At 37.6% G+C, this 18,154-nt stretch overlaps 1 protein-coding gene across 1 annotated transcript in view; it reads left to right on the plus strand.

Annotated features, from left to right (window-relative positions):
• Positions 1-18,154, plus strand: part of PRPF18 (pre-mRNA processing factor 18) — a 58,667-nt gene that overhangs the window by 19,425 nt on the left and 21,088 nt on the right. Inside the window, exons 4-10 of the mRNA XM_052650568.1 lie at positions 1,944-2,048; positions 4,907-5,020; positions 11,465-11,611; positions 13,055-13,123; positions 14,570-14,710; positions 14,834-14,905; positions 17,448-17,603. Coding sequence (XP_052506528.1) covers positions 1,944-2,048; positions 4,907-5,020; positions 11,465-11,611; positions 13,055-13,123; positions 14,570-14,710; positions 14,834-14,905; positions 17,448-17,603 — 804 coding nt within the window. The remainder of the gene's footprint in view (positions 1-1,943; positions 2,049-4,906; positions 5,021-11,464; positions 11,612-13,054; positions 13,124-14,569; positions 14,711-14,833; positions 14,906-17,447; positions 17,604-18,154) is intronic.

An 18,154-nucleotide genomic window follows, 5' to 3' on the forward strand; every position in this document is an offset into this window, starting at 1 on the left:
TTTATTTTAAAAGATGACTGTATCTAGTCTGATTTTTTTAAACAAAGTTCAGAGGTTCTATTGAAACGCTTTTGACAAATCATAAATTTGAAATCGACTCTTTGCTCGTGAAACATTGATTATACAATAATACTCTTGTGCATGTAATGGGGAAAGTTCTGGAAATTAATTTTATCTGGCATAGCATTTCTAGAAGAAAGCATGAAGAATGCAAATGGTATGTATATGGATTTGCTTTCATTTTGTACTTTTGGGAGAGGGTAGGTGTTAAAACTGTAGTTGTATTTCTGATAGGTTTCTACAATATGAAAGTTTACATTGGTATTTTGATACTTCTCTTAAGTATGTTGATTTCATTTGCTTCTAGTGTAAAGAATTAAAATATGTTTTAAAACCATCTAAATGTCAAATAGATAGTCAGAAAGGATTCCCATTATTTGCTTGCTAGCGTTGTCTAACTCACACTTAAAGTAAAACAAGAATCACCTTTGGTTTAGTCCACTGACTCGGTTGCTTTCCCATATCCTTAGATTCGAACCTTTTTAACTTTTTGATAAGGTTGGAAAATAAACAGTGACAGTTTTCCTTTGTTTACATTGCTCTTGCTATAACAGCAGTTCTTTCTTGCCAGTATAGAGGAAAGCACTGAAGCAAAATCATTGCTGTAAAGATACCGCTTGTGACGTTGAGTCCAGCTGACAGAATGTCTTAGGTCTTTTCCTTAAGGCTATTCACTGCCATTTTATAATTGAAAATGCTTTCCATCCTGAGATTTTGGGAGAAATACCTGTTTTTATGCTTAAAAAGAAAGCACAGGGTTTTCTTTCTGAAGCATATTTAATGGTTCCTTGTTGGTAGCAGTGAAAATACAGCATGTTACTTTTATTCACTTATAAAAACTAGTTACTGTTTATTGAGACTTGATGCTGATTTGGTTTGTGAAAATGGTGAAAGTTTAATTTATACTTACATTTTCTGTTATCACTATTAACACTAATTAATATAACCTTTAACCTAAAGTGTGGAATCACCAAGTATAAAATTGTAACCATATAGCCTTTCTTAACTGAATGGTTTCCTTTAATGTTGATCTTCTTTGATTTTTTTTGGATTTTCTTTTGACATATTAGATTTGTCTTAGGGTCAACTGGAAAACCACGTTTCAGTATCTTTTTACAGACCACCCAGTGGGACTTATAAACTGCTGAACTCAATTTTCCTAAACTGTGACTTGGGAAGCTGACTCAAGAAAATGTTAGAAGAGATTTTTTTTCCCTGCAGGTTCATATGAACAACAGTGTCCAGTTTCATCTCCATGTGCTATGAGTAGAGAGTGGCTGGTTTTCATTATTTTCCTTCATGGCTCAGTTCATGGGCAAGTTCTGTGGAGCACTGGGAAGTTTTTTTTACACATCCAGCAATGATTCCTGTGCACTTGGAATATACCTTTCAAAAGTCAGGATAGGAAAGAGCTTATGCTTGAGGCTTCACAGGTTTTTGTTATCAAGCAGTTCTTTTATTTTGGTCTTCATTTTAAATCTAGAGCAAGGATCAAATAACCCTGTAAGATGATTTTCTCAAAGAGGAGAAGCAAGCTGATTGTTTCCAAGAAGAAAGTAAAAATCTTGGAGTCTAGGGAGAAAGTGAGTCTAGATTTCAACCTTTAAGTTTTTGATTGTGGAAACCATTTTATTAATAACTTCTATTGCTCTTCTGTAGCAAGAATGCTTCCAGGGTGCACGCTCTCTGCTTGGGTGTCCCTGTGCTCTCGCAAGCATGTATGTCAATTATGAGCTGTTTGCTCAGAGCAACACTTGAAAAACCTTCAATATGTTAAACATGTTTCATTTTGATAGATATGTAATGTATAGAATGGTACATGTTAAAATAAACCATATTGTATTTTAAAAGGAGAATTTCATTTCTTTTGGCTATTAATGTAGATACAGCCAAAAGATGAGGACCAGAAACCATTAACTTCATCGAATCCAGTATTAGAACTTGAACTGGCAGAGGAAAAATTACCCATGACTCTTTCTAGACAAGAGGTAAGTTTATATATGAGTGCTTTGTTTAAAAAAAAAAAAAAAAAGAATCTCCACAGGATTACATTCATCTCTAGTTCTAATAACTTTTATGTCATCATTTCCCATATAAAATGACTTACCTGACCAGCACAGTATTTTAGTTCAGTTTTCTTTATGAGGTTCTAAATTTCTGCTTTTCTTGATACTGTTGTCTTAAATAGTTTAAAGAATATCTTATGTCTTAAATTTTTTAAAGAATATATTCTTCTGAACTTTGATGGACATGGAGGCCTGGCGTGCTGTGATTCATGGGGTTGCACAGAGTCTGACACGACTGAGCGACTGAACTGAACTGAAACTTTAAAAACTAAACACATTCTAGTACTGCTAAGTTGCTTCAGTCGTGTCCGACTCTGTGCGACCCCAAAGACGGCAGCCCACCAGGCTCCGCCTTCCCTGGGATTCTCCAGGCAAGAACACTGGAGTGGGTTGCCATTTCCTTCTCTAGTGCATAAAAGTGAAAAGTGAAAGTGAAGTCACTGAGTCGTGTCCAACTCTCAGCGACCCCCTGGACTGCAGCCCACCAGGCTCCTCCATCCATGGGATTTTCCAGGCAAGAGTACTGGAGTGGGGTGCCATTGCCTTCTCTGAAACTCATTCTAAATAAGTATAATTAAATGCATATATTTGAAATAATTATATTTAGATAATTTGTCAAAATTATTTAAAATAATATCATTTATGTATTAAGAGAAAGTAAGTTACAAAACAGTAAATTTTGTTGTTCAGTTGCTAAGTCTGTGCCCAACTCTTTGCAACTCCATGGTCTATATCCTGCCAGGCTTCTCTGTCCTCCACTGTCTCCCAAGTTTGCTCAAATTTCATATCTTTTGAGTCGGTGATGCTATCAAACTGTCTCATCCTCTGCTGCCCTCTTCTCCTTTTGTCTTCAATCTTTCCCAGCATCAGCATCTTTTCCAGTGAGTTGGCTCTTCACATCAGGTGGCCAAATTATTGGAGCTTCAGCTTCAGCATCAGTCCTTCTGATGAATATTCAGGGTTGATTTCCTTTTACTTTCTCTTAATATATCATTCTAAGTCAAAATATAGAAGTCTATATAATTTTTTTATGACTGCATAATTTCCCATAATATTTTAGAACTACTACTTTATTATTTTTAAAACTAATTCTTTGTTAATGGTCATTTAGATTGCCTCAGTATTTCCCTTTTATAGGTTATACTGAGATGAACATCCTTATACAGATGTCATTGCATGTGTAATAATATATGATTAGTTTCCTTTGGAAAATTTTCTAGAAATATGATTTCCAGAGTCTACTAAAGCCTATATATTAATACATGTCTAACACTTTGGATATAAATTACGAGAGAGCTCTGTAAACACGTTCCGCCAGTTCATACTCTAGCCTATAGGCTTTGTCCATACCCTGGTCAATATCAACTATTATTTTCCTTCAACAACAGCAAAATTTTAAGATACTCATGTGAAAAAAGAGTTAAGATTATATACACAAAGTACACAATGAAATGAACTTTGAGCAAAACGAAATGTTCAGAGGAAAGGAGGGCTGACTCCAGAAGCTGTCATGTGAAGACTAGATGAAGGACTTTTGAATACTTGGCCTGAAGAGAGGAATATTAGAGATTTTTGAAAACAGATCCATTGACCACAGCTCTAATTTTGAAAAAACATTGAGTATTCTGTCTTTTCATAAAGCTGAGATAATTGAAAGAAGTAGGTTTTTGTTTATTTTGAAAAGCATAGTATAACTATCCAAAGATGAGGTGGGCTGCTCCATGAAGAGGTGTGATTCCTGTCATTCGTCAGACAGTGGCCTGAAGAAGGTGTTGTTGAGGTCATTTCTGCATTGATTGGAGACAGCACTGCTGCTGCTAAGTCACTTCAGTCGTGTCTGACTCTGTGCGACCCCATAGACGGCAGCCCACCAGGCTCCGCCGTCCCTGGGATTCTCCAGACAAGAACGCTGGAGTGGGTTGCCATTTCCTTCTCCAGTGCATGAAAGTGAAAAGTGAAAGTGAAGTCGCTCAGTCATGTCCGACTCTTCGTGACCCCATGGACTGCAGCCTACCAGGCTCCTCTGTCCATGCGAGTTTCCAGGCAAGACTACTGGAGTGGGGTTCCATCACCTTCTCCGGGAGATAGCACTAGATGACGTCTAAGTTTTAGTTTCAGTTAACCCCGTGGAAGCCTTGCCAGTGGTTTCTAAGTGTGATGCTATTTCAGTTCCCAGACTAAGTTCTTGGTAATTTTTTCTAATTACAGCTTATTTGCTTAATTAGGATTTTTATTAGTCCTTTTTATGAAATACAGCATGTATACAGAGTGTGTGTAAAATGTGCAATATAGTGGACAGTTGCAAAACAAAACAGACACTCATACAACCATTACCAAAGTCAAGGAGGAATATTATCAGCCCTCCAAAAGCCCTGCATGTGCCCCCTCCACCCATTTGTAACTCACTTTCTTGTCTAAGGGACTAGTTTTGGGTTTTAATTTATAATTACAGTGCTGACCCTTGCCTGTCTGTGGTCATTGGCTTATCAACTGACTCCAGACTTTTTTTTTCCTTCTGTATGAATGTTATCACTCCTTCCCATCTTAATGGTTTTCTTATGTTGCCTACTACACAAATTGGTCCTTTCTGTAACACTCACCAAATGACCTAAACCATTAGGGTTATTTAAGGTGTGACAGTAATTCAGTATATCTGTTCGTGGAAAACTAAAGAAAAAACAAATATAACTTACTTTCACATCTAATTTTCAAAGTAAGTGTTTAGTCTTCTAAAATAGAAATTACTATTGTTTCTTTCTTTCTTTCTTTTTTTTAAATAGGTTATCAGAAGATTGAGAGAAAGAGGAGAACCAATCAGACTATTTGGAGAAACAGATTATGATGCTTTTCAACGTTTAAGAAAAATAGAGATCCTCACACCGGAAGTTAACAAGGTAAGAAGAACAAAGCTAGAATATCATTGTACCACATAGCTAAGAATACTGCAGACTTCAAATAATTGCCTTATTATAAGGAAAAAAGGAAAAATGAAGTTGCCAGATTATTGCTGCTGAATGTAAATTTTCTTTTAAAAGGCATACATCTTGAGCATGCGATTCAGTGCATTTTGAAAATGCTTGCAAGTGTGTGGCCACTACCCCTATGAAGATATAGAGTATTTTCATCACATACACATGAAAACTCCCCAGCACCCCTTCTTGGCCAGTCCCTGGATTCTTCCTCCTCCATTCCTGGGCAACCACCGTTTTAAATTCTGTCACCGTCAATGGACTTTACTTGTGTTAGTATTTCACTTGGGTGGAGTCACAGAGGCCATGTCTGGCTTTTTTTGCTCTGTGTAAGATTTTGTGGATTCATCCATGTTATTGTGGATGTTGGTAACTTGTTCCTTTTCATTGCTGGTGATATTCAGTAATATGAATATATCACAATAGCCTTGGGCTGTTATGACTAAAACTGCTGTGAACGTTCTTACACAAATCTTTTTTGGCTCTATGTTATTTCTCCTAGGTTAAATACATTTTTATGTCTCTGGAAGTGGAATTGCTAAATAGTAACAGTATATGTATGCTCAACTTTTTAAGAAATGCCGGATATTGCCAGTGTTGTCTCATTAGTGTTTGTTATTGTTAGTCTTTAAAATTTAACCATTCTCTTATTTGTGTGGTAGTATCTCATGTGGTTCTATTCACAGTTCCCTGACAACTAAAGATTATGAGCATCTTTTTATAGACTTACTAGCCACATCTTTCTCTATGCAGTGTTCATGTTTCAGTTGGGCTTTTTGTTTTTGAATTATAGTAGTTCTTTATGTATAACCTGGATTCTTCGTTAGATATACAAATTCATGTTTTGTATCTATTTTTTTCCTAAGCTTTACCTGTTTTCTTAAAGGTGTCTTTTCATGGGCAGGACTCTTGAATTTTGACAAAGTTCACTTTATAATTACTGCTTGTGGTGTTTTGCTTAAGAAAATGCTTTGCCTACCCTAAGATCTTAAAGAGATGGTATTTTCTGTATTTTCTTCTGAAATTTTAATAGTTTCAGCTTTACTTTTAGAACTCTGATCTTGTTTTATGGCTCAGCTTATAATCCATCTTAGTGAATATTCCATGGACTCTTGAAAAGAGTATGCTTTATGCTTTTGAAATGTCAATTACAGTGGTGTTTAGATCTTTTGTGGCCTTATTTACTTATTTACTTGCTCTTTCAGTTACTGAGAGAGACAGATGTGGTTATATGTAGTTGTATAAAAAACCACCCCAAAACTTACATCTTAAAACAATTCATTATCATAAAATCTTTCTCAGTCATTTGTGATGGTAACAAACCACTCTGAGACCTTGTGTCCTAAGATAGTTTGTCATTCTCCATCACGTTCTGTGGTTCGATTGGGTTAAGCTGGGTAGTGTTTTGGTTGGGGTCTCACCTGTGATACAGTCAGGTGAGGGTTGTGGCTGAGGTCACCTGAAGGCTCCAAGTCTGGCCTTCTTACTAGGCATGCTGACTTAAAGGTGCAGCTTCGTTGTAGCAGAGGTCAGCATTTCCTGCCCTTTTAAAGCTAATATCCCATTGTACGTATGGATGCCATTTTGTTAATCCATTCATCCTTGTTGGACAGGTAGGTTGCTTCTACCTTTTGGTCTATTGTGAATAATGCTGCTATGGACACAGGTATAAAAATACCTGTTCGAGTTCCTTGCTTTCTCTTCTTTTACACATATTCCTAGAAGTGGAATTGCTGAATTGTATGGTGATTCTATGTTTAACTTCTTTTTAAAAACATAAATGAATTTAAAACATTTTCTTCACTTATATTATTAACATGCACAGCAATTTGTTTTTATTTTCAGTCCTATCTAAAGTTTCCTTACCTAAATCCTTGGAAAGAGCTAAGTGGTTTTGTAATGCCTCATTTCAGCAGTATTTGTTCCTCTTCTATATCCCAAGTCACTTTCCTTATCAAAAGAGTCTAAAATGCTAACATGCACTATTCAGTTTTTGTTACCGGATTTAATTTTTCTGCTACTCATGTCTCATTACTTGAGAAATTTTCTAGCTTTTAATATTAACTTACTACAACCTGCTGTATTCTGATATTATTCAATACTAGAATTTATTTGTTGGAGAAGGCAATGGCAACCCACTCCAGTACTCTTGCCTGGAAAATCCCATGGATGGAGGAGCCTGGTAGGCTGCAGTCCATGGGGTCGCTAAGAGTCGATACGACTGAGCAACTTCACTTTCACTTTTCACTTTCACGCATTGGAGAAGGAAATGGCAACCCACTCCAGTATTCTTGCCTGGAGAATCCCAGGGACGAGGGAGCCTGGTGGGCTGCCGTCTATGGGGTCGCACAGAGTCGGACATGACTGAAGCGACTTAGCAGTAGCAGCAGAATTTATTTGTACTTTTAAAAGTTGAGGTATAATTGACGTATAACATATTTCAGGTGTACAGCATAATGACTTGATATTTGTATATATTGCAAAATGATCACCGCAGTAAATCTAATGTTCATCACTGTATGTAGTTACAAAAATTTTTTTTTTGTGATGAAGACTTTTTTAAAGATCTACTCTCTGAGTAACTTTGAAATGTGCAGTGTAGTATTTTTAGTCATCATGCTGTACATTATATCCATGTGACTTATTCATTTTGTAACCAGAACTGTCTAAAAGTTAATAACTTAAGTTTGAACACATTCTGAAGCTCAACACTTTTCCTCCTCTCCCTCCACATTTTTTTCTGATACCACATTTTGCATCTTTTTGTGTTGTATAGCCCTTAACTAGTTACTGCACTTATAGTTATTTTTACTACTTTTGTCTTTTAGTCTTCATATTAGCTCTATAAGTGATTAATTTATCACCTGTACCATACATTTACTTTTATCACTGAGATTTATACTTTCATATGTTTTCTTGCCAGCTGGAAGAAGTCCCTTTAGTATTTCTTAACAAGGATAGTTTAGTGGTTAGAAACTCTCTTAGCTTTTGCTTGTCTAAAAACTTTATTGCTCCTTCAATTCTGAATGATAACTGCTGGGTAGCGTGTTCTCAGAAGTTTTTTCTTTTAGCACTTCAAATATATTGTGCCACTCCCTCCTGGCCTGCAAAGTTTCTGTTAAAAAAATATTCTGATAGTCTTATTGAGGGTGGTTCCTTACACAAAGCAAATTGTTTTTCTCCTGCTGCTTTTAAGATTCTTTCCTTTCTGTAACTTTTTTTTTTAAAAAAGTAGAGTGTAATTGATTTACAATATTGTGTTAACTTCAGATAGAGAGCATAGTGATGTATTTTTTGCAGATTATACTCCATTATAGGTTATTACACAATAATGGGTATAATTCTCCATGCTATACAACATTCTTGCCTGGAGAATCCCAGGGACGGGGGAGCCTCGTGGGCTGCTGTCTATGGGGTCGCACCGAGTTGGACATGATTGAAGCGACTGCTGCAGCATACAACATCCTTGTTACTTCTCTATTTTAAATGTAGTTTGTATATCCGGTGCCCCTAATTTGTCACTCTCGCCTTTCTTTTTCTCATTGGTAACCACAAGTTTGTTTTCTGTATCTGTGAGTCTGTCTCTGTTTTGCATATACACTCATTTGTATTATTTTTTAGATTCTACATAAGTGGTATCATACCGTATTTGTCTTTCTCAGTCTAACTTATTTCACAAGACATAATACTCTCAGATCGATCCATGTTGTTACAAGTGCCAGAATTCCATTCTTTATTATGGCTGAGTAATATTCCTGTGTTTTGTGTGTGTGAGAGAGAGAGAGTTAGACAATGCCAAAGAACGCTCAAACTACCACACAGTTGCACTCATCTCACACGCTAGTAAAGTAATGCTCAAAATTCTCCAAGCCGGGCTTCAGCAATACGTGGACCATGAACTTCCAGATGTTCAAGCTGGTTTTAGAAAAGGCAGAGGAACCAGAGATCAAATTGCCAACATCCACTGGATCACGGAAAAAGCAAGAGTTCCAGAAAAACATCTATTTCTGCTTTCTTGACTATGCCAAAGCCTTTGACTGTGTGGAGCATGATAAACTGTGGAAAATTCTGAAACAGATGGGAATACCAGCACATCTGACCTGCCTCTTGAGAAACCTATATGCAGGTCAGGAAGCAACAGTTAGAACTGGACATGGAACCACAGACTGGTTCCAAATAGGAAAAGGAGTACGTCAAGGCTGTATATTGTCACCCTGCTTATTTAACTTATATGCAGAGTACATCATGAGAAATGCTGGGCTGGAAGAAGCACAAGCTGGAATCAAGATTGCCAGGAGAAATATCAATCACCTCAGATATGCAGATGATACCACCCTGATGGCAGAAAGTGAAGAGGAACTAAAAAGCCCCTGATGAAAGTGAAAGAGGAGAGTGAAAAAGTTGGCTTAAAGCTCAACATTCAGAGAACGAAGATCATGGCATCCAGTCCCATCACTTCATGGGAAATAGATGGGGAAAGTGTAGAAACAGTGTCAGACTTTATTTTGGGGGGCTCCAAAATCACTGCAGATGGTGACTGCAGCCATGAAATTAAGAGATGCTTAGTCCTTGGAAGAAAAGTTATGACCAACCTAGACAGCATATTCAAACACAGAGACATTACTTTGCCAACAAAGGTCCGTCTAGTCAAGGCTATGGTTTTTCCAGTGGTCATGTATGGATGTGAGAGTTGGACTGTGAAGAAGGCTGAGTGCCAAAGAATTGATGCTTTTGAACTGTGGTTTTGGGGAAGACTCTTGAGAGTCCCTTGGACTGCAAGGAGATCCAACCAGTCCATTCTGAAGGAGACCAGCCCTGGGTGTTCTTTGGAAGGAATGATGGTAAAGCTGAAAGTCCAATACTTTGGCCACCTCATGCGAAGAGTTGACTCATTGGAAAAGACTGTGATGCTGGGAGGGATTGGGGGCAGGAGGAGAAGGGGACAGCAGAGGATGAGATGGCTGGATGGCATCACTGACTCCATGGGTATGAATATCTGAGTGAACTCCGGGAGTTCGTGATGGACAGGGAGGCCTGGTGTGCTGCGATTCATGGGGTTGCAAAGAGTTGGACATGACTGAGCAACTGAACTGAATAATTAGTAATGTAGAACATCTTTTCATGTGCCCGTTAGCCATATGTATGTCTTCTCTGAGAAATGTCTTTTCAGGTCTTCTGACCATTTTTGGATTGGGTTGTTTTTTGATATTGAGTTGTATGAGCTGTTTGTATATTTTAGATATTAACCCCTTTAGGGTCACATCATTTGTAAATATTTTCTCCCATTCAGTAGGTTGTTTTTTCAATTTACTGATGGTTTCTTTGCTTTGCAAAAGCTTTTAAGCTTAATCAGGTCCCATTTGTTTGGTTTTGGTTTTATTTCTTTTGCCTTAGGAGACTGATTAAAGAAAATACTGCTAAGATTTATGTCAGAGTGCTCTGCCTGTGTTCTCTTGTAGGAACTGTCTTTAACATTTTTGACAGTTTAATGTGCCTTGATGTAGGTATGTTTAACTATTTCAGATATTGCCCTAACATTTTCCACAGCAGCTGTACTATTTTACATTTCCAGCAGTGCACAATGGGTCTGTTTCTCCATATCCTAGCCACGTTGTTATTTTCTGTTTTCTGTTGATAGTATCCATCCTGATGGTTGTGAAGTGGTACCTCTGTGGTTTGGTTTGCATTTCCCCAATGATTAGTGAGGTTGAGCATCTTTTCATTTACTTATTGGCCATTATGTATTGTCTATTCAAGTCTTTTGCTTATTTTAAATCAGATTTTCTGTTGTAGTTAACTCTAAAAGTTACAGTTTTATAGTTTTAACCCTTACATTTAAGTCTTTGATCCATTTGTGTTAATTTTTATATGTGGTATATGATAAGGGTCTGTCTTTAAGGCTTCCATTTTAATCAAATGATCACAAACTAGAAGTGAATAAATGTGGTTGAGACTCTGGCTTTATACTGTTGACGTTGCCAAATGTTTTGGAAGTTGAAAGCAGTTGGATTTGTTAGACGTTTTCAGTGAACCAGGAAAATGGGTGGAGTACCTGGTCACTCTCTCAGGCCTCATTAGAAAATTACAGCATTTATGCAGATTCTTAATTGGATTTGTCACTCATATTTTTTATTTTTCTGACCGTCAGACTAGCTATTATAGTATAGTATTATATATTCTTTTACATTTGAATATGTTCATAAGAATTGACTTTGAATGGACAGTAGTGATAGCTGTATAATAAACTGAAATATTGTTTGAGTTTCCTTGTGGAGAAAAAAATGAATTATACTCCTTATCAGAGAAAAAAATCAGAAGTGAAACATCAATGAAATTTCATACTAGGTGTAACTTTTTACTTTTCCTTAGGGATTGAGGAATGATCTGAAAGCAGCTTTGGATAAGATTGATCAGCAGTACCTCAATGAACTTGTGGGTGGCCAAGAGCCTGGAGAAGAAGACACCCAGAATGATTTGAAAGTTCACGAAGAGAACACCACAATTGAAGAATTAGAGGTGATCCCTCCACCACCTTCCTCACTCCCCCACCCCACCTTTCATTTCCTGGAGCCGATGGTTGAGCTCATTAGACTGTTCAGTTCACTGCACCCTGGCATCTTTGGTCGTTACAAAGGCCCTTCTTCTATTTCATGCCTGTTGTTTATTCACTCCCTTTTTTCTCATTTTCTACACACATTCCCCTCCTTCCTGCCTTCAAAAGTATTCATTCTGATATGTTTGATGTGTACATCCTTTTATATTTATTGATGGTCTTGTAAAACCAGTAATGTTTTGTATGCATGTGCTGCGGTGTACATAAATGATGCTTTACTGTGAAATTCTTCATTCTGTTTTTTATTTTCAAGTTCCATCCTTGATATTCTATGTCATCTAAACCTTTGATTTTAATTGTTACATAGTATTTTATACAGTGTGACTTTCAGTGCCTTTTAATTATAGCATGATTGCTCCCCTCTTCCTATTACCACAGATAGTTTTGTGACAGACAGTCTTGTACATAACCCCTCTGGACCAGAAACAAGATTGCTTCTTAACTTGTCTGAATACTGTCAGGTTTCTCTTTGGAATGGGTGTACCAGTCTTTACTCCACCATCAGCAGTATATCTGTACATCCCTGCCAACATTTGGCAATATCTTGCTTTCTTATTTTTGCCAGTGTATTGAATGTGGAGTGATATATGTAATAATACTTGAAGTAATTTTGAATTATCTGTCTAGCATGAGCAAAAATAATGACTTAAATTTCTTAATAATTGTAAACTCATTTTTCTGTTACCTTTCATTCCTTGCTCTTAACCCATGTTGACTGCTGTGAGATTGTAGTTGAGGTTATTGTTTGTTTTTTTGAGATTTTCCCCCTTTTTATTCATCTTTTAATATATATTTATTTTTAATTGATTGACTGCTTTACAATATTGGTTTGATTTCTGCCATACATCAACATGAATTAGGTTTAGGTGTACATATGTGAGGAGGTTATTTTATTTGTACTCCCACCCCCTGAATTTTACTGAAATAATAATTTTACTGAAATAAAACTGGTGAGCAAACCAGTTCTGGGCATTTGAAACAACTTTGGAGATAGTCACATACTATGCAATTTATCCTCTTAATGTGTACAATTCAGTGGTTTTTAGTATATTCACAAGTTTGTACAACTGTCATCACAGTTCAACTTTAGAGCATTTTTATTCCCCTAGAGAGAAACCTCACATATATTAGCAGTCACTCCCTTTATCTTTAGATTCACAAAAGATAACATGCTGTCTAAATTTAAATGGCAAATTGGTATTTTTAACCTATCTAGAAATTCTCTCAGGCTTTAAATCAAAATTGGACCGTACGTGTGATAAAGAGCCACGTTTGGACTGACGTTAATAGCATATATATTCAGCTGTTGCTCCTGACTAACAAACAGAAACATTCCTTCTTTTCAGGCTCTGGGAGAGTCTTTAGGAAAAGGTGATGATCATAAAGACATGGACATCATTACCAAATTCCTTAAGGTATGTACTTTTTGGCTAGGAAAGGAGGATGTTTTCTTTAGATAAGAATTGGTCTTACTTTTTTTTTTTTTGGTCTTACAGTTCTGAATTGTTTAAGAGTTAAAGACTGGAAAAGGAGACTCTCATTAAACGTTTCTGCATTTGTAGTGTTTATAATGTTGGTATGTGTTTGCATATAGAGGTTAAACAAAATGTATATTTACTATCTTCATGGCACTTGTAAATCTGACTTATTATTGCAAACACACAGAAAAGAATTCATAGCAGTAGAATGAACAAGAAGTTTTAAGGATTAAAAATTTTTTTTAAACATCCTGGGAAAGAGTGTAATAAGGAGAGGGTTCCAGAAGCTTCTCTGAGAGATGACATAAGGACAAAGTGGCAAGACATTGGCAGTGAAAAAAGCAAACACTTGGGTAACCTTTCACAGGATTATCAGTAGCTCATTCTATCTTTCCAGATTTTCTCTCTTTCGTGGTTTAGGTAGAGTATGTGCAAACCCCAGATTCCTTTTAACATTTCTTCCACCAATTATCAATATTTCTATTCAGACCAAGAGATTTAAATGCAAGAAATGCTTTTACTTGTATTTACAGTTTAAATGCAACATAATCGGTCATCAAGGTTCTTAACCCACTGAGAATTTTGCATGGAATTAGCTAGGGCATGGGATCTAGTATGGACTAGAATTTCCTCTGAGTGACAGCCTCTCCCAATAGCACATGCATAGGTAACACCACTAGGGGAATATGGCCTCCTCAGCCTTCACTGTTTAGCTGCCTCCAGAAAGGATGCTCTTTGTGTAGTTAAATTCAAGGAGCACCGGGGTAGTTTTCTAGGGGGGATGGGGGCTGGTCATAGTTTCTTGTATTTTCGTTCCTTTTTTCCTTCCTTCTTTGGTCAAGTGTTTTAGAGGGAATTTTTAATTGAATTGTGGTCTCTACTGCAAAAGTACAAAGTCCAGATACAGCATCATCATCCTTGGAAAATTGATTAAATATCACAGCACATGGCATTATGGCTGATAAGTCTAGGCAGGTTAAATTTTATGTAATAGAAATACAAGTAAAAGTTTATTTCTATCAAACAGTTACCTGTGAAACTTCTTCCTATTTCATCCCAGACACTTGGGGCGCAGAGTTTCTGGCCTGAAAAAGGAACTTTTTCATATTTCAGCCTGGGTTTCTTTTTAGGTGGGAAATGGATTATACTTGAGCTAGGAATATGTGTAGAATAGGGAGGTTTGTGACTTGCCAAAAGCACTGCTTTAAAACATCCAAGAGTTACTAAGCAGAAACAGTTCATTAAAACATCAGCAACTAATATTAATCAGTTAAGACATTTACTCTGAGGATGAATGTATACTGTTTTGTGCATCAGAGAACGTTCGTGCTTATGAAACCACTGGGTGGCATTGTAGTCTAAATTTACCCTTTCTTTCCACAGTTTCTTCTTGGTGTTTGGGCTAAAGAGCTGAATGCCAGAGAGGATTATGTGAAGCGCAGTGTGCAGGGTAAACTGAACAGTGCTACTCAGAAACAGACTGAGTCCTATCTCAGACCCCTTTTCAGGAAGCTACGGAAGAGGGTGAGGTTTCTCAAAAAATGCTTTCATTAACTGATTTTTTAAAAATAGAATATATAAAGTTAGGATACAAGTGATCTATAACTACATACTGAACTTCCATAATTATTTTTTTTCCTTTTCCAGAATCTTCCTGCTGATATTAAAGAATCCATAACAGATATTATTAAATTCATGCTGCAGAGGGAATACGTGAAGGTACATTGTCATGCTGTGCATCGGAATATATTTATGAGTGTATCTAGATTGTGTGCATAATACGTTCATCTCATGTGGGGGTATTTTAATAGCAGATTTAAGAATAAATGTGAAATAAATTTTAAAAACATTACATTTTATAATTTATTGTCAGCTTTATTGTTAGATATGAATAAATATTGTTAGGTGTGAATAAATAAATTTTCAGACCACATTTTATTTTTTAGTCATTTTGAAGGAAGGTATAAAGATTCTGCAGAGCACAAATTGGATATAGGCAGTGTTCATTTCATGAATGGGACTGAATTTCTAAGTTTATAGATGGTTGATATGGCTTGGAACAAATTTTCCCATAGAAGCAAGTTACTAGATCAGTTTCTCAGGCCAGCTGTGAAAGCCTGCTTAATCTATAATATAGCTGAACTGTTGAACTAATGATACCATGGAACTTAACCACTTTTAGGCTGGTTTCTCTGAGAAAATGTTCCAGGTCAGGCTGCCAGAATTCCTTGCTCCCTTTTCAGTGCTGCAACATAGCAGAGCCTAGTAAGGGAGGACTCTTCCCCTTGCTGCAGTTTTTATTCCTGAATGGACTTGGAGAGGAGGTGGCTGAGGAGAGAGATCTGGTGTCCACGTGCTCTGAGGGCAGAGTTTAGAAAGGTGGGTGGAAGCCTCTCAGTTGGTGGTGATGAACAGGAAGAGAAGGGCCTCCTGTACCACTAGCGGCATTGGAAGTATGCCATCGCTCGTAGGCCGTCAGCCAAGTTGAGGAGGGAGGCTCCCATGGGCTGTGTCTTCCAAGAGAGGAGGAGGAGGGCAGGACTTCCGGGCAGCACCTCCAGTGACAGTTCCAGAGCAGTAGACAGGCTCTACCAGGAAAGCGGGGAAGCCATTGCTTATTCCTGTGCTCTGAGTGTCTGTCCTTAGCTCGGTGATCCTGGGTGACTGAAGGGCTCCCTGATGAGCTACTCCCTCTGCATGGGGGCCAGTTCATTAGTCAAAGAAACTGTTTCTATTTTATGAGTGTCAGCTTTAATTCCGGGTAGTTTCTGTGAGTTGCCTGTTGCTTAGGAAGGGTGATCCCATTGAGATGGATGGATAAGGTCACCATCACTGCAGAGAGAATTCAGGTCACTTGTCTGCTCGAAACCATGGCTTCTCCTTGGTACTTTTCTCATTCTCATATATTATGTGAGAAGCTGGTGAAAGTTTATTTTACACAAAGTATAGACAGAACTAAAACTTTAATATTTGGACAGTTTTCTTTGAAAATTGGGGGAAACCAAATATTGGAAATTTTATCAGTTAATATCCAGTGATTTCTCAGGCACAAGAATCAGTGGTTAAAAATGTGTATACCCTTGTCAAATTCTGCATTATCAGTCTCATGGGTGTTTGATTTTTGAAATTAAAATCTCTTTGAGTCCTGGCTGTATAAGCCTCTCTGACACCATTGGGTCTTCTAGAATTTACTTGCTTTGTGTTTTGTATTTTTCCTTCTTTCCCTCCATGAGTAGCCACGCTTGGTTTAGAAAAAGCTGTTTGTCTTTGTTGCTTTCTGTCTTCTCATTTTGTAGCCTTAAATTTTTTAAAGATATAACTTTATTTATTTATTCATTGGCTATGCTGGGTCTTCATTGCTGCGCAGACTTTCTCTAGTCACAGTGAGCGGGGGCTGCTCTCTAGCTGTGGTGTGCAGGCTTCTCATTGTGGTGGCTTCTCTTCTTGCTGAGCATGGGCTCTAGGGCACGTGGGCTTCAGTAATTGCAGTTCCCAGGCTCTAGAGTACAGGCTCAGTGGTTGTGGTGCACGGGCTTAGTTGCTCCATGGCACGTGGGCTCTTCTTGGACCAGGGATCGAACCCGTGTCTCCTGCATTGGGAGGTGGATTCTTTACCACTGAGCCACCAGGGAAACTGTAGCTTTTATTTTTAAGATTCTTGGCAGGTAGGAGGTTTTGGGGGGCCAAAGTGAAACGATCTCATCCTTGAGCTATTCGAGGGCCAGTTTTTAATCTGTTTACACATCTGCTTTGGGACCAATGTGATGGTCTCAGCACACAGAGCCCACGCTACTTTCAGAGGCCCACACTGCTGTGTGGGGAGAGGATGTAGCTTCAGGTGGGATTATGAAAAACTAGTTAGCCTCTGTCTTCCCTGTGACCACCTATGGAGAAGACTGGGTCTAACAGAGACTCAGACTGGAGTCTGTATCAGTGCATCAGATTACCTACCTAGTACTTCCAGATCTGAGCCGCATTAATATTTAATGCCTGAAGGCTGCAAAGAATGTTTGTCTGTTTACTCACTGGGTTAGTTAGCATTGGTTTCTGTTTTTCCACAGACATTTGTGGTTGTGGGCAAGCAGTCAGTCACCCCTGTTCTAATTTCTTTTGTTTGAATAATGGGAATAGTAATATTTTCAACATGCCTAAGAGATGGATGAAAATTACATCATGTAGGGCTGTGAAATACTTTAAATGAAAAACTTGGACCAACAGAATATTTCTGCCTTTCTGATCTCTATGTAAACTCTCTCTTCAGGCTAATGATGCCTATCTTCAGATGGCCATTGGAAACGCCCCTTGGCCCATTGGTGTTACTATGGTTGGCATCCACGCCAGAACTGGCAGGGAAAAGATTTTTTCCAAGCACGTTGCACATGTTTTAAATGATGAGACACAGCGGAAATATATTCAGGTAAGTAGTTTGGAGGGCAAAGTGCTTTGGAGGTTAGCATTCCGCACTTCTCAAACTGAGTTTCGAGAGGAGGAGAATTCCAGCAGTAGGACATAGCGTGGCAGGGTGCAAGTCCACACTTTGTATAAGCAGTGCTTGTATTTAAGACACCTTCACTGAACTGTGAAACAGAAACCTTAAGTGTCATAGATGATGTAAGACAGAGTCAAGTGGTGTGCTTCAATTACCTTAGTAGTGAAATAAAACTATTACTGTTTGCTTTGGGAATTTACTGAAGAATGATGAATTTAGAGTATTTTGCAATAAGTCACAATTTTGTTATTTTCAAGGTAAGTTTAACATCTAGACAAAAAAGGTATGAATAGTCAAAATTTGGCTACTACTATTTTTTAAATAATTTGTATCAACACTTCTCTATACAAATAAAGTATTTATAGTTTATTTTCTTAAAGTTATTGAGCCTCACATAAACCTGATAATACTGTTGTTGGATTAAACTTTTGTTTTTAGTGGGGGAAAAAACCTCAGTTATAACCTAGTTTTTGCCTGGT

Source organism: Budorcas taxicolor, chromosome 13, assembly GCF_023091745.1.
Source record: "Budorcas taxicolor isolate Tak-1 chromosome 13, Takin1.1, whole genome shotgun sequence".
NCBI classification, from domain to species: domain Eukaryota; kingdom Metazoa; phylum Chordata; class Mammalia; order Artiodactyla; family Bovidae; genus Budorcas; species Budorcas taxicolor.